At 43.2% G+C, this 16,430-nt stretch overlaps 1 protein-coding gene across 1 annotated transcript in view; it reads right to left on the bottom strand.

Annotated features, from left to right (window-relative positions):
* Positions 1 to 16,430, bottom strand: part of EFHC2 (EF-hand domain containing 2) — a gene marked incomplete at its 5' end in the record, with an annotated part of 59,116 nt that overhangs the window by 18,755 nt on the left and 23,931 nt on the right. Inside the window, 2 exons of the mRNA XM_081326301.1 lie at positions 1,719 to 1,861; positions 3,255 to 3,420. Coding sequence (XP_081182427.1) covers positions 1,719 to 1,861; positions 3,255 to 3,420 — 309 coding nt within the window. The remainder of the gene's footprint in view (positions 1 to 1,718; positions 1,862 to 3,254; positions 3,421 to 16,430) is intronic.

Here is a 16,430-nt window from a genome sequence, read left to right as displayed (position 1 = left end):
CTTAAACTAATACTTTGTTGAAACAGCTTTTGATTTTATGACAGCATTGTCTGTTCAGGTAGGAGCTTATCAGCATGGCACATCTTGTCTTGAGAATCTTTGTCCTCTCTCCCTTGCACAAGCACAAATATGTCAGATTGCGAAGGCATTTTCTGCGCATGGCCCACTTCAGGTCACCCCACAGATTTTCAATTGGATTCTGGTTCGGGCTCTGCATGGGCCATTCCAAAACTTTGATTTTCTTCTGGTGAAGCCACTGTTCTGTTGATTTGGAGGTATGTTTTGGGACATTGTCATGTTGAAAAGTGACATTCCTCTTCATCTTCAGCATTTTAGTTGAAGGTTTTGTGCCAAAATTGACTTATGTTTAGAACTGTTCATAATTCCCTCCACCTTGAACCCAGTTGCAGCTGAAGACAATTAATCCTAAATCAAAATGCTGCCACCACCATTCTTCACTGTGTGTGTATGGTGTACTTTTGATGATGCCCAGTGTTGTTTTTGCACCAAATATAGTTTTTGGAATATGGCCAAAATATTCTACCTTTGTCTCATCAGACCATAACATTTTCCCACACGCTTTCTTAGACTTGATGTAGATTTTTGCAAAATGTTGCCGGGCTTGAATGTTTTGCTTTGTAAGAAAAAGCTTGTATTGCCACACCCTGCCCCATCCCCCAGGCATATGAAGAACACGGGAGATTTCTGTCACATGGCGTACACAACCAGTACGTCAGAAATTCCTGCAGCTTCTTTAATGTTTCTGTAGGCCTCTTGGCAGGCTCTCAGAGCAGTTTTCTTCTTGTTTTCTCATCAATTTTGGAGAGATATCCACCATTAGGTAATGTCACTGTTGTCCCATATTTTCTCCTCTTGATGATTGTCTTCACTGTGATCCATGATATATCCAATGTCTTGGAAATGTTTTTGTATCATTCTCCTGTCTGTTACCTTTCAACAATGAGATCCCTTTGATGCTTTTTAAACTCTTTGTAGACCATGGCTTTTGCTCTAAGAGGCAACTGGGTAAATGTCAGAAAAATCCTATTAAAATGGCTGAACTTTATATGGGCTTAATCAGACACTTTAACTGATGTTAGGTGTGTACTGATTACTATTTACAATCAGTTTGAATGTGATTGGTTAATTCTGAACACAGCAACATTCCTATTTATAAGAGGCTGAGCACACTTACGCAACCATGTTATTGAAAGATTTTTATTTTTATTTTATTTTTCTCCACTAAAAGATTTGAGTTTACTTTTCAATTAAATTATAAGGCTTACATGTTATATTAAAGGTGGGAAAAAATCTGAAGTGATTTATCTTGGTCTGATAATTTTTTACATCTCAAAAACTGCCATTTTAACAGGGATGTGTAGACTTTCTATATCCATTCTAACACCTGTGGGATTCAGTTAACAAAGCCAGCAAGGGTTGCTTTTGCTAAGCAATGCACTAATGCCTTATGACTGCATCGCTTAATGACAACAATTCAGTCCCAATCACAGTTATAAGTAAAAGACAATCTCTATCCCAGAGGTCTTCAAACCTGGCCCTTTTGTGACTTATGGACGTCAACTCCCAGAATTCCTCAGCCAGCAGGCCTGGCTGAGGAATTCTGGGAGTTGAAGTCCACAAGTCATAAAAGGGCAAGTTTGAAGACTCCTGCTCTATCCTCTTCATCAGTGATGCTTGCAACAGAATTGCTCTCTTACCTGTATTTCTTTGGGGAGGTTCAAACACTGAAATAGTGTCATCACTTAGAAAATAAGAAATAATGAACTTCCGATCTTTAGCGATGGGATCAGAAGTAATATGTTGTGCAAGGAACCGCAAAATATTACTTTCAAGGCCTTGTCTGAAAAAGCAGAAGAAAATTTTTTCAAAACTGTGTGTTTCATTTTCTCTTTACCTGGAGAAACAGATAATTTCATTTTGTAAAATAACATCCCATCATCAGGATTTATGTTAATTCAATTTTGGCCCTCCAAAACTGCTGTGGGAAGTGCATTGCAGCATGCTAAAATTAGTGCCCTTTGGAGTTTGGGGACAGTTACACAATGTAAATATCTTGCTGCTTTGAAAAGAGGCTCAAAGAAACATTCTTAGGAACAGCACAGGGATTTTGCTGGGCTTCTAGTCCTTGATGCCTTGGTGGAGCAGTGGGCTAATGCCTCCTTAAGTAACACCAGCTGCCTGCAATTAGTGCAGGTTCGCATCCCACCAGGCTCCAGGTTGACTCAGCCTTCCATCCTTCCGAGGTAGGTAAAATGAGGACCCAGATTGTTGGGGGCAATTAAGCTGACTTTGTAATAATGCCGCTTGGGGGGGGGCAAAAGCCCTAATAAGCAGGCATATACATAGAATGAAGGCTACTGCTAAGCTTGTAAGCCGCCCTGAGTCTTCGGAGAAGGGCGGGATATAAATGGAATTAAAATAAAAAAATAAAAATATGTTGTTTAAATGCACTAAGTGCACTCTAATACCCAATTATTATTATTTATTTTTTTTATTGAAAAGTTTTACAATACATTTTTGAATACAAAAAAACCCCCTCCTTCCCCTCCCCTCTCCCCAACCCCTCCCTCCCCTCCCCTCCCCCCTCCCCGACTTCCCAGAGCTGAATACAGGGTATAAAACTACAAACAAACATAATCTAAAATATCCTAACAACAATAAAACATTAAATTCTATCGCACTTTAACTCGCCATTGTCAAAATTAATACCCAATTATTAAGAACACTTCCCTGAAGAAGCCAAGATACTGAAGTTTTAGGGAGATGGTCATGAAGCATACTGATCTGTAACTGTACTCTATAAGGAAAAACTCAAATATGTGGGGAAATCCCTAGCTGTAAGATATTCCTTAGCAAGGCTTTCTCCATTAATTCATAAAATTTACCCATGCAGTATACAATGATCTAGATATCCTAATTCCAAAAATTGCTTTGTAAATCCCATTGGAAAATAGAGCATGATAGAGGATATATAAATGATTATACAGTGGAGGCCAGAAGAGATAAATGGACTATAATGGTTCTTAGAATTTTCTTATAAATATTTAAGATTAATGACAATATATTAGGAGATTAATATTAGGAGATCATAACCTTTGTTAATAGGATTTGTTTTCTACCTGACTGCTACAATTACCCATTTGTACTGACATTATGAAAAAAAATGGGGATCTCTTCCTGTCTCTTACTCAAATGGAGAGAAAAGGTGCTGAGTATCACTTTTATTCAGATACCTGTCTTTTTCCATGAATTTCTTGAAGTCCTTTTGGGGAGGTTTAGGAAGTAAGCTAAGGCAAGAGCAAAGAGAGTCTTCTTCAGATCCAAAACCATTGTATGGAGGAATTATTCTTTCTATTTTCAGAGGAGGTGCTATCTTGTATGGAACTGGAATGAAATCCTCTGTGAAACACAAGTAGCAAATCAACATATTAGTTCTTTAATATCAGCCCTTACATTTATATATCCCATATATCTATTAAAATAAAATAATTTTTGGACTTCCGGTGGCGACGCGACGCTGAAAGACAGCCGTTTTCGGGCTGCCCGCTCCGCAGCTGTGTTTTTCCATCGTAAACAGCGCCGATCAGCTGTTTAGATGGATTTGAAGCCCCCTCCTCGGGAGAAGAGGAGGGGGTGAGGCCCCAGGTAGGGGTTGAGCTCTCCGGGGCCGCCTGAGCTGAGAGCTTGGGCAGCTGAAGGATGAGCCCCCCCGAAGCCTGGGTTGCTCCGAGCTGCGCAGCGCCTCTGCTCTGGGATTTTTGGAGCAGAGCCAGGCGTTAGCAACCACCCCTGCCAAAAGGAAATACTTTTGATTATCAAGATGCAGGCAGAGCGGTACAGGAGGTCAAGGTGAAGTGGACTCTTTATTTTTACTCTCTAGCTCAATGGATTTTATAGCTTTAAAGTGAAAGTGCGTAATAAGTGAAAGTGGGGGAAGATGGCGGCTAAAACTTCTAAAGCTCTTCGGAATGCGGGGTCTTCCCTGGTGCAAGAGACCTCATTGCAAGCTTTGCTTCCTCCTGCATCTCCCCCGGTATTGACGCTTAAGGATTTACAAGACGCTCTTGGAAAGCAGGCACAATTGATGTCTGATATGATGGATGAAAAGTTGAAAAAGCTGGAGGAGAAAATGGAGGAGAAAATGGAGAAATTGGAGAAGACGATGGAAGAGAAGCTGAGAGCAATGAGGGTGGACATCTTGTCTATGGTTGAATCCGTAGCTGAATGTGTGCTACAGCTGGATATAAAAGTGGAGGATCTCAGTCAAAAGAACTCTATATTAGAAGCAAAGGTATTAGAAAATGAAAATATAAGGGATAAAATGGACGAAGAATTGAGCCTTGTTCAGTATAATCAGATGCAGTATGCTATTAGAATTAGGGGTTTAAAGGAGAATGGTAAAGAAGACTTAAAGCAGCTGATTTCTGAGGCCCTGGAAGGGGTACTGGGCCAGTCAGCATCTGAAATTGAGGGAAATATGGACAAAGTTTTTCGTGTAAATTCATGGATTGCAAGACAGAGGAAGTTACCCAGAGATGTGGTGGTCTATTTTACAAAGAGAGTAATTAGAGATGAAGTCATTCAAGCTGCTTATGATACTAATTTGGTAGTGGCTGAGCAAGAAGTTTTGGTTTTAAAAGAGATCCCTCCGAAGATCCTAAGGAGAAGGAAAGATTTTGCATTTCTAGTACAGGAACTTAAGAAACGTGATATTACGTTTAGATGGGAGATTCCAGTTGGATTGGTGGCGACGCACGAAGGTAAAAGACATCGTTTGGTTACTGTGGCTCAGGCACGTGATTTTTATAGTAATGTGTTAAAAGCAACCCCCCTATCATTTTTGGAAGCTGCAAAAGGATACGGTGTGGGAAAGCTTCAAGATGTTGCAGATAGACAGACAGAGGACAATGGTGTTGGAGGGGATCAAGTCACAGTCTCATCGGTTGCTGCAGGAGGCCAGAAGATGACACGTGCCGCCCTAAGAAGAGCGAGACGAGAGCAAGAGCAAGACCAGCAGAAAGTTATGGAATCTTCAAAGTGTGCTTACAGTGAAGATGTGGGAGGAGAGCGGTCTAAAGAAGTTTTGGGGGTCATGACAGAGGTGCTCCAAAAGTTTTGGGGCGTTAAGATTGCTGATTAAATTTTTAGATTAGAATGTCAATGGAGTAAAATTATTATAGAGGAGAAAGAAAGTTTTTTTTAAATATTTTACACAATTTAAGATTGACGTTATTTGCTTGCTAGAAAAGTATATTAGGGTTATGGACTTAAAGTATGTGTTGAACTAAGAATGGGTATGTAAGCTCCTAATTAACAACAAGTTGTCTTAGAGATTGCCTAAATCTTTTTTTATATACTCTTTTTATTTGAACTTTTATTTGAACTTAAGGATGATTTGGAACTGCGAGACATTTGGCGTGATACATGCAAGAACTATTTTTGATCATAGTTTAGTTTGGTCAGAGATTATTAAGATTAACAGAGATAGGCGCTTTTGGCGCGTAACTGAGAATTTGTTTGGAAATTAGAGAAAGGTGGGAGAATGCAAATAGCAGGTGAAAGTTTTTTTTTCTTTTCGTTTTTTTTTGAAATTAATATGAATAAGGACTGGGATTAAGAAAATTTATTTTGAGTAAAGCTCTTTTTCTGTTTTCCTCTTTTTCTTTTCTACTTTATTTGTAATATTAATATTGTTTGTACCGTATATACTTGAGTATAAGCCGAATTTTTCAGCCCACTTTTTGGGCTGAAAAATTCCACTTCGGCTTATACTCCAGTCAACAAAAAAAACTTACCGAGGACTTGTGCGCGGCCGAGGCTTTGGTGCTTCCGGGATCGCCCGCACCTCTCCCAAGCCACCGCCGTCCGAGACCTGCCGAAGTTTGGGGAGGTTTGGGGAGGTGCGCGCGCACCTCCCCAAACTCCGCGCCTTGCCTGCCTGCTTCTTTCCGCAGCGGAAAGAAGCAGGCAGGCAGGGCGCGGAGGAACGGAGACTTGCCGACGTTTGGGGAGGTTTGGGCGCCTCCCCAAACCTCGGCAGGTCTCCGTTCCTCCGCGCAGACCTGCCGACGTTTGGGGAGGTTTGGGCGCCTCCCCAAACCTCCCCAAACCTCGGCAGGTCTCCGTTCCTCCTGCCGACCTTTGGGGAGGTTTGGGCGCCTCCCCAAACCTCGGCAGGTCTCCGTTCCTCCTGCCGACCTTTGGGGAGGTTTGGGCGCCTCCCCAAACCTCGGCAGGTCTCCGTTCCTCCTGCCGACCTTTGGGGAGGTTTGGGCGCCTCCCCAAACCTCCCCAGGTCTCCGTTCCTCCTGCCGACCTTTGGGGAGGTTTGGGCGCCTCCCCAAACCTCGGCAGGTCTCCGTTCCTCCTGCCGACCTTTGGGGAGGTTTGGGCGCCTCCCCAAACCTCCCCAAACCTCGGCAGGTCTCCGTTCCTCCGCGCAGACCTGCCGACCTTTGGGGAGGTTTGGGCGCCTCCCCAAACGTCCCCAAACCTCGGCAGGTCTCCGTTCCTGTTTGGGGAGGTTTGGGCGCCTCCCCAAACCTCCCCAAACCTCGGCAGGTCTCCGTTCCTCCGCGCAGACCTGCCGACGTTTGGGGAGGTTTGGGCGCCTCCCCAAACCTCCCCAAACCTCGGCAGGTCTCCGTTCCTGTTTGGGGAGGTTTGGGCGCCTCCCCAAACCTCCCCAAACCTCGGCAGGTCTCCGTTCCTCCGCGCAGACCTGCCGACCTTTGGGGAGGTTTGGGCGCCTCCCCAAACGTCCCCAAACCTCGGCAGGTCTCCGTTCCTGTTTGGGGAGGTTTGGGCGCCTCCCCAAACCTCGGCAGGTCTCCGTTCCTCCGCGCAGACCTGCCGACCTTTGGGGAGGTTTGGGCGCCTCCCCAAACGTCCCCAAACCTCGGCAGGTCTCCGTTCCTGTTTGGGGAGGTTTGGGCGCCTCCCCAAACCTCGGCAGGTCTCCGTTCCTCCGCGCAGACCTGCCGACCTTTGGGGAGGTTTGGGCGCCTCCCCAAACGTCCCCAAACCTCGGCAGGTCTCCGTTCCTGTTTGGGGAGGTTTGGGCGCCTCCCCAAACCTCCCCAAACCTCGGCAGGTCTCCGTTCCTCCGCGCAGACCTGCCGACGTTTGGGGAGGTTTGGGCGCCTCCCCAAACCTCCCCAAACCTCGGCAGGTCTCCGTTCCTGTTTGGGGAGGTTTGGGCGCCTCCCCAAACCTCCCCAAACCTCGGCAGGTCTCCGTTCCTCCGCGCAGACCTGCCGACCTTTGGGGAGGTTTGGGCGCCTCCCCAAACCTCCCCAAACCTCGGCAGGTCTCCGTTCTTCCTGCCGACCTTTGGGGAGGTTTGGGCGCCTCCCCAAACCTCCCCAAACGTCGGCAGGTCTGCGCGGAGGAACGGAGACCTGCCGAGGTTTGGGGAGGTTTGGGGAGGCGCCCAAACCTCCCCAAACAGGAACGGAGACCTGCCGAGGTTTGGGGAGGTTTGGGGAGGCGCCCAAACCTCCCCAAAGGTCGGCAGGAAGAACGGAGACCTGCCGAGGTTTGGGGAGGTTTGGGCGCCTCCCCAAACCTCCCCAAACGTCGGCAGGTCTGCGCGGAGGAACGGAGACCTGCCGAGGTTTGGGGAGGTTTGGGGAGGCGCCCAAACCTCCCCAAACAGGAACGGAGACCTGCCGAGGTTTGGGGAGGTTTGGGGAGGCGCCCAAACCTCCCCAAAGGTCGGCAGGTCTGCGCGGAGGAACGGAGACCTGCCGAGGTTTGGGGAGGTTTGGGGAGGCGCCCAAACCTCCCCAAACAGGAACGGAGACCTGCCGAGGTTTGGGGACGTTTGGGGAGGCGCCCAAACCTCCCCAAAGGTCGGCAGGTCTGCGCGGAGGAACGGAGACCTGCCGAGGTTTGGGGAGGTTTGGGGAGGCGCCCAAACCTCCCCAAACAGGAACGGAGACCTGCCGAGGTTTGGGGAGGTTTGGGGAGGCGCCCAAACCTCCCCAAACGTCGGCAGGTCTGCGCGGAGGAACGGAGACCTGCCGAGGTTTGGGGAGGTTTGGGGAGGCGCCCAAACCTCCCCAAACAGGAACGGAGACCTGCCGAGGTTTGGGGACGTTTGGGGAGGCGCCCAAACCTCCCCAAAGGTCGGCAGGTCTGCGCGGAGGAACGGAGACCTGCCGAGGTTTGGGGAGGTTTGGGGAGGCGCCCAAACCTCCCCAAACAGGAACGGAGACCTGCCGAGGTTTGGGGACGTTTGGGGAGGCGCCCAAACCTCCCCAAAGGTCGGCAGGTCTGCGCGGAGGAACGGAGACCTGCCGAGGTTTGGGGAGGCGCCCAAACCTCCCCAAACAGGAACGGAGACCTGCCGAGGTTTGGGGAGGTTTGGGGAGGCGCCCAAACCTCCCCAAAGGTCGGCAGGTCTGCGCGGAGGAACGGAGACCTGCCGAGGTTTGGGGACGTTTGGGGAGGCGCCCAAACCTCCCCAAAGGTCGGCAGGTCTGCGCGGAGGAACGGAGACCTGCCGAGGTTTGGGGAGGCGCCCAAACCTCCCCAAAGGTCGGCAGGAGGAACGGAGACCTGCCGAGGTTTGGGGAGGTTTGGGGAGGCGCCCAAACCTCCCCAAAGGTCGGCAGGAGGAACGGAGACCTGCCGAGGTTTGGGGAGGCGCCCAAACCTCCCCAAAGGTCGGCAGGAGGAACGGAGACCTGCCGAGGTTTGGGGAGGTTTGGGGAGGTGCCCAAACCTCCCCAAAGGTCGGCAGGAGGAACGGAGACCTGCCGAGGTTTGGGGAGGCGCCCAAACCTCCCCAAAGGTCGGCAGGTCTGCGCGGAGGAACGGAGACCTGCAGAGGTTTGGGGAGGCGCCCAAACCTCCCCAAAGGTCGGCAGGAGGAACGGAGACCTGCCGAGGTTTGGGGAGGCGCCCAAACCTCCCCAAAGGTCGGCAGGAGGAACGGAGACCTGCCGAGGTTTGGGGAGGTTTGGGGAGGCGCCCAAACCTCCCCAAAGGTCGGCAGGAGGAACGGAGACCTGCCGAGGTTTGGGGAGGTTTGGGGAGGCGCCCAAACCTCCCCAAAGGTCGGCAGGAGGAACGGAGACCTGCCGACGTTTGGGGAGGTTTGGGGAGGCGCCCAAACCTCCCCAAAGGTCGGCAGGAGGAACGGAGACCTGCCGACGAGCCGCGGCCACACAGGGTATTCCTGTGTATTCAGGCTTGCAGAACGGCGGATCGGCTTATACTCGAGTCAATAACTTTTTCCAGTTTTTGGGGGTGAAATTGGGGGTCTCGGCTTATACTCGAGTCGGCTTATACTCAAGTATATACGGTACTCATTTTATATGAGCTAGAGAGAGATAGAATTTATAGTTTATTGTTGATAACATAGGGGTGTTTATGTTTGTTTTTCGATTTTATGCCCTGTATTTAGCTCTGGAAAGTCGGGGGGGGAGGAGGGAGTGGGGGAGAGGGATAGGGAGGGTTGGATAGGGGTGGGGGAGGGGGGATTAAAGTCAAAATGTATTGTAAAACTTTTTAAATAAAATAAAATAAAATAATTTTCCATTTTTTTGAAAAAACGTCATAGGTCCTATGACATAGGATAAGTATGTGATTTAAGAATAAGACATTTCTCTAAACAGGAATTTCTGTAAAGATTTCTCCCTGTGTATCACCATTGATATTTCCCTTTGCTTCCTGTATGTTTTTTATAGATAGGAAAAACTTATACATTATTAAAAATACATTATTCTAAAATAGTGATCTTTATTCACATCATTATGGTTTTTAGATCGCTTCAGTCATTTTAAATATAAATATGGCTTACTCAAGTTTACCTATCATAATTTCATAAATATATGTCACAACATTTTTTTACTCCAGCCAGCTATGTATATCTTATATGTAACCACCCTGCCTTTTCTAACATTAAATTGTGTGGGTAAACCAATGTATTCTCACTGAGCAAAACTAAATTACAACTAATAAAAGAGAATATTTATAGCTTGGGATTGAAATGAGGGGTCCTTGTTGCTCTCTGAGCTTGATTGTTTTCTTGCAGACATTTCATTCCCAAAACTAAGTAACATCATCCTACTAGCACTGATGATGTTACCTAGTTTGGGTAATGAAACATTTGCAAGAAAACAACCAAGCTCAGAAAGCACCAAGGACCTCTTCATTATAGCTATATATTTGTGAACAGTTGCTGGGAGTCAGGCAGTATTGTACTAACAGTACTACTATCACTACTTATAATAATTATCTCTGTATTATATGAAATACCAGAACCAACCTCTGAATTGACCCCACCCCAGAGAAGGATTAAAAGAGAAAATTATAACATATGCCGAATTATCAGTAGAAAGACAAAACTTTTCCAATGAAAGTAATGCCCACAAAAGATCTGCCACCTATAATGAAGGATGTGAATAAGGCCCCTCCAAGGATTAAAATAACATGTATCAAAAAGGCCAATCAGGTTGCCTACAGTACAGCAGTAGTGATTACAGAAAAACTAAATATAAAACTAAGAAATCCAAAATCAAAATCAAATGCAATTCCAAAGTGGAAGATCAGACTGGAGATCAAAATAAAAAAAAATAAGATCAGATGTGAATAATTTACAGAAAATGAAAGAGCAAAACCTGAAGAATGTAAAGTACAAGATAAGCCTAATAAATAAAATTGTCTTAGCACAAGAAAAATGGAAGAAATCATTTTTTAGAAATCTTAAAGGAGCAAATAACAGCAAAAGTGTGGAACACTGACAGATCATCCAATTTAAATAAAATCACCTATTTCAATCAGACCAGAAGCAATTCTACCGAAGTATAAATGGCAACAGAAATTCTGAAAATGGAAAACCAAATAAAAAGGAAACAATCGTTTTGGAAAGACATATGGGAAACTCAAAAAGAATGCAAGGTGGATAAAAGAATTTGAAAATTAATTTAGTAAAAATCAAATGGAAGAGCCAATAACATCAGCAGAAATGGTTAAAAATCAAGTGGAAATGAATAAATAGGATAATGCCTGGAAATTATTAACTGCATAGCTTTTGGCTCAAATAGTTTACAGCTAAACAGCCTAATGAACTATTGAAATAATTGACAGATCTTAATTTGATTCATAACAAACCAGTGAAAGGGACAACACCAGGAAACTACAGGCCAATAACACGCTTACCAACAATGTTTAAATTACTCACCAGCATGATGGCAGGCAAAACGCAAGATTATTTAGAAGAAAATTACCTTGTTCCAATAGAAGAAAAAGGAAATAAAAGGAAAAGCAGAGATACAAAAGATCAAATTTTGAGTGATAAATTGGTTTTGAAGAATTGCAAAAGGCCAAAAGCAAATTTTCATATGGTTTGATTATAAAAGGCATTTGATTCATTACTATATAGTGGGTTATCAAATGTTTGCAGACAACTGGTGTCATTAGAAACATTAGAATGTCTGTAAGAAAAATAATGAAGCAGTGGAAGGCAGAACTGGTGACTGGAAATGAAAAATATGGATTTGTCAGCATTAGGAGAGGCATCTTCTAGGGCAGTGATGGCGAACCTTTTAGAGACCGAGTGCCCAAACTGCAACACAAAACCTACTTGTGTATCATCGGGTGCTGGGTGGGCGTGGCCCATTGGGTGGGTGTGGCCCATTGGGTGGGTGTGGCCATTGGGTGGGTGTGGCCAATTGGGTAGTCCTGGCCCATTGGGTGGGCGTGGCTGCGGTGGTAACAGCAAACTAGGTGGAACTAAAAAGTTCAATCAATCAATTCCAACTTTGCGAGATCTTTTTTTTCCCTGCGAGAAGCTGAAATTGGATTGATTGAACCTTTTTTTTTTGCACATTTTTTTTCCCGACGGAGGCCTAAAGCGAAATGGTTTTAAAAAATCCAGCTGAAGGCCCAGGACTGGGGGGGGATGGCATGCGTGCCCACAGAGAGGGCTCTGCGTGCCACCTGTGGCACGTGTGCCATAGGTTCGCCACCACAGTTGTAGGGTGACTCATTATTACTCTTATTATTTGTCATAGCTGTGGAGCCACTTTCAGTGATTTTGAAAAAAAACACGAATCTTGGCTACAAATCAGCAAAAAGTTCTAATAAAATCTTGCATCTGCTTTAGATGGATGATCTGAAGTTTTATGGAAAATCAGAAATTAAAATCCAATCATTGACAAGTATTGGAAGAATATTTAGCGTAGATGATTTAGAGAAACGTGCTACACTAGCAATAAACCAAGGAAAAGTCACACATAGCAATGAAACTGAAATGCTGAATAGCCAAACCATCAGGAGCCATCAGGATGAAACCTACAAATATCTGGGCACGCTACAGTTGGGTAACATCAAGTTAAATTAAAAATGTGATCAGTAAAGATATCCAAAGAGTGAGAAAAGATTGAATATAAAAATCAGTACTCAGTACAAAAGAAGTACATTGCGTGGTTTGGTGAAGAGAATAAATAAAGATTAAATCACAAAACAAACATATTAAGGAAAAGTGAGTGGGTTGAGAGGAAGGAGTGGGCCAAGAAAATTGTGATTAAACAGAGCTGATGTAGACTGAAAGAGATTAGAAATCTGACAAACAAAAGACAATGCATGAATCAGTAAACGAACAAGAGTGAAAGAAAGAATAGCTTCTCAAGACTGAAAGCTGTGAAGTTATACTGAAGAGGACTGATATAAATTAAATTTACTTAAGAGCTCCTTTTTCTTTTTTTTTCTTATCTCTTGACTTCAATTTTTTTTTGCTTACTGCTTTTTATTTTCTCTGCATTATGTTGTTTATACCAAAAGGGAATAAGATAATAGCATACTCCAAACAATAAATGGGATATGTTCCTTGACACAAACTTTTCTAACTTTTCCTGAATCTGAATTTCAGGACTTGCATAACAAATTGATTGCTGATTAAGATCTTCCTTGCATTCCAACAGTGCCACCTAGTGCACTTTCTTGAAGATGGGATAACAGCAACTACATTGAAATGGCTCTTCCGACAAAACAATTGCAAAAAATTGGAAGTCAGCTCTTCTATTTCTCCCTCACCAAGCAACTCTAGATCACATCAAACTCAGCTTGAAACTGAAAGCTGAAAGCAATAAATTGTGTTAATGTCTCAAACGCGTTTATTTTATTCATTTGCTGGAGTGTTTTTGCTGCTCGAGTGTGCAGATTCTAATAAATAAGAAGCAACTGTTTCTGTTACTTTTCTCATTCTCTCAGAAGCATTGTTGCTGGGCAAGATGTGAAAATAAATCTTTCCCACAAACAACCACACATTGTTTTCAGCTGGAGAGTGCCCAGTAGAAATCATAAAATGCAGAGATGATCAGGCTCAAACAAATAGCTTACTCTTATAGTTAATAATTCTCAATGAAGCAGGCTATGTAAATTCACATTTAACTCTCCAAGAGAAGTCATTTCGATGTAAAGGACTTGAACTTAGGTTTTGCAATGGCTGTTGTCTCTCTAATAGAGTTTTTATTTTTATTTATTTTATTTTAATCCCATTTATATCCCGCCCTTCTCCGAAGACTCAGGGCGGCTTACAATCTAAGCACAAATCAAATGGGCTTAGCAATATGCCTGCTTATTAGGGCTTTCGCCCCCGCCCCCCCAAGCGGCATTATTACAAAGTCAGCTTATTGCCCCCAACAATCTGGGTCCTCATTTTACCTACCTCGGAAGGATGGAAGGCTGAGTCAACCTTGAGCCTGGTGGGATGTGAACCTGCACTAATTGCAGGCAGCTGGTGTTACTTAAGGAGGCATTAGCCCACTGATCCACCAAGGCTCTGTTCCCATGACCAGGTTTTATTACAATCTGATATAATCTGATATTCAGACACCAGTTTGTCTAGCATTGAATAAACAAAAAAGTGAATCAGTTAAAGAAGGCTGGTTAATTCTTATTTCATCTGAAGAGTAAAATAATAAAAGTCAAAATTCAAGTCCATGTTTGGAGCAGAACACCCATTACTTAAAATTGTTTTCTTCTTAGAAGCTGAATTTATGTACTTAATTTATTAAAAGACAGCCTGGTCATGATATTGGAGTGGGATGGACAAGGCTTTATTTTTGAACATATTTGCAAATTTCAGCATTAAATAGCTTGATATGTGTATTGCAAATCTTCAATCATAAAAGACATCAAAAACTTTGCCACAGTAAATCATTTCAATGGATTGCTCCTGAGGAGGTTTAGGGGCCACACAGAGCATAGATGATATTTACATATTTTTGTCCCAAGGACTTCTTAATAATAAGGGTTGCATGACAAGACTTAACCACTGTTGAACTAATTAGAGATTATTTTTAAATTTGACTTAAAGCAATATTCATTTAATTAAATCTGCTATATCTTAACCACAAGTAATAATTTAAATAACTGTTCCTTCTTTTCCAGATGTCTTGTATACCTCTACATTTATAATTATAATTAAAGTGTTATCCCAGTATTTTTCATACATTTGTTTTTTCCAGTGCCTTCGTAATTCCTATTACTCTCCTATGCATAAGTTATACTTCTGCAGTATATAAAAATCCTCTTTGAATTGTGATATCCACAATGAATACAATAGTGGTATAAGCATTACATCTTTAATTAGAACTCATTGTGGCTGTCAAAGATCATATAATTCCTACAATTAAAAAGAATTCAGCCATGCAATCTACAGGAAGAAAAACCTGGGTATTTTACTATCAGTGGATTGATGGTGAGGCAAACATTAGCCAGAAAAATATCCCTGACGGGCTAGACTCATATTACTTTTACTTTTCAAAACATACTTAAAGAACATGGTCATACAGTCATCTAAGAAGTGCCAGGGGGAAAAATACCACTTTTCAAAAAGAGCCCAGTGATAACTGTAAGCATTATATGTTTTTTTTAATATATGCCCCCAACTCTGAAATGTAAAGCACCAGAACCATTACTAAGCTTGGGAAGGCCAATTTATCTTATATTTAACTAAAAGTCCCTTAATTTAAGGAATATTCAACTGAAAACAAAAACAGAAACAAAGCTTCTATTAGCATATTTAAAAACAAAACAACCCTAACATAGCCATGAGATGTTAAGGTAAGATTTGAAAGAAAATCTAATCTTTCCAACTCTGAAGAGATCAATAAATTATTATGTCTTGGTTATAGTTTGTTAAACATTGTATAGACAATTGGCTCTAAACTCTCCTTCCAAACTTTTGAGTCTTTTATGAATAAAGTATGATCATTACTAAAATTTGGCCCAGTTTATTCATCAAAGAAAGGCATATGTTTGTTCTTTAATAAATTCATATTAGGCTGCTAGACTTTCAGGGGAAGATATCTATTAGGTTGTTTTTTTAAAAAAAAAGTAAGCACATTTTATAAATAATTTAACTGCTGCTATAATTATTTTGATTTTAAAAAAAGTTTGTAGTTTAGAACTAAGAAGTTTAGTACATAAGCATTACATTGTGTCTATATATCACACTGTGACCGTATGGTAAACATTATATTAAGTTAGTTCTGAAATATTGGATAAATAAGAAAGAAAGATAAAAAACAGAGACCATGAGTTCAAGTCCCGCCTTAACTATGAAAGCCAGCTATGAAAGCCAGCTGGGTGACTTTTCACTCTCACTCATCCCAGGGTTGTTATTATAGGGAAAACAAGAAGAGGAAATTGTGTTAGAACTGTTTGCTACCTTGAGTTATTTGTAAAAATAATAAAAGGTGGGATGTAAATAAACAAATTCAAATATTTTATTACCATGAATTAAGAGACCAAATCAAATTTATACTACATAAACAAATTATAAATTATCTGTGCTGTATAGAATTCAGTATATTTCCTTGAAAGCACAGGCAGTCCTCAACTTATAACAATTGGGGCCAAACTTTCAGCCTTTGAGCAAAATCAGTCGCGCTTATGACTGCTTTGCTCAATGACCACAATCCTGGCGCTCCCAGTTGTAGTTGTTAAGCAACTGTGCGGGTTGTTATCCAGAGGACAGGGTGCCTCAGAATATGGTAAAGGCCCTGTGAGGTCGAGCGCCCATTGGTGTATGGCAAGTGCCACAGGTTGGGAGGCTCCAGCCTTCGCCCCACCCACCACATCCAGGTTCCCCTTGCCTTTCTGTTCTTCTGCAGCACCTGACAGGCGTGCTCAGCTGATATAAGGCACAGCCTTCCTACTCGGGCCATCTCATGCCAACCTGCAAATCGGTCCCATTCTCAAACTGGTTCAGAGGACTCCTTCTTCCAGTCTCATGATTTGGAGAAGGGAGACTTCCAAACCATTGCAAGAATGAGAGCTTTCATGAACTTTATAGCATTCCTGACACAATCCTTCAAAAGGCTTCTGTAGCTTTTTACTTCTGAAGTCTAGTCATGTTGTCTAGCTTTTTATCCAGAAAGTTCCTATAATTT

The sequence above is a fragment of the Vipera berus genome (genome assembly GCF_964194415.1).
Source record: "Vipera berus genome assembly, chromosome: 4".
In the NCBI taxonomy this organism is placed as follows: Eukaryota; Metazoa; Chordata; class Lepidosauria; order Squamata; family Viperidae; genus Vipera; species Vipera berus.
This window is presented reverse-complemented; position numbering and strand designations above follow the sequence as displayed.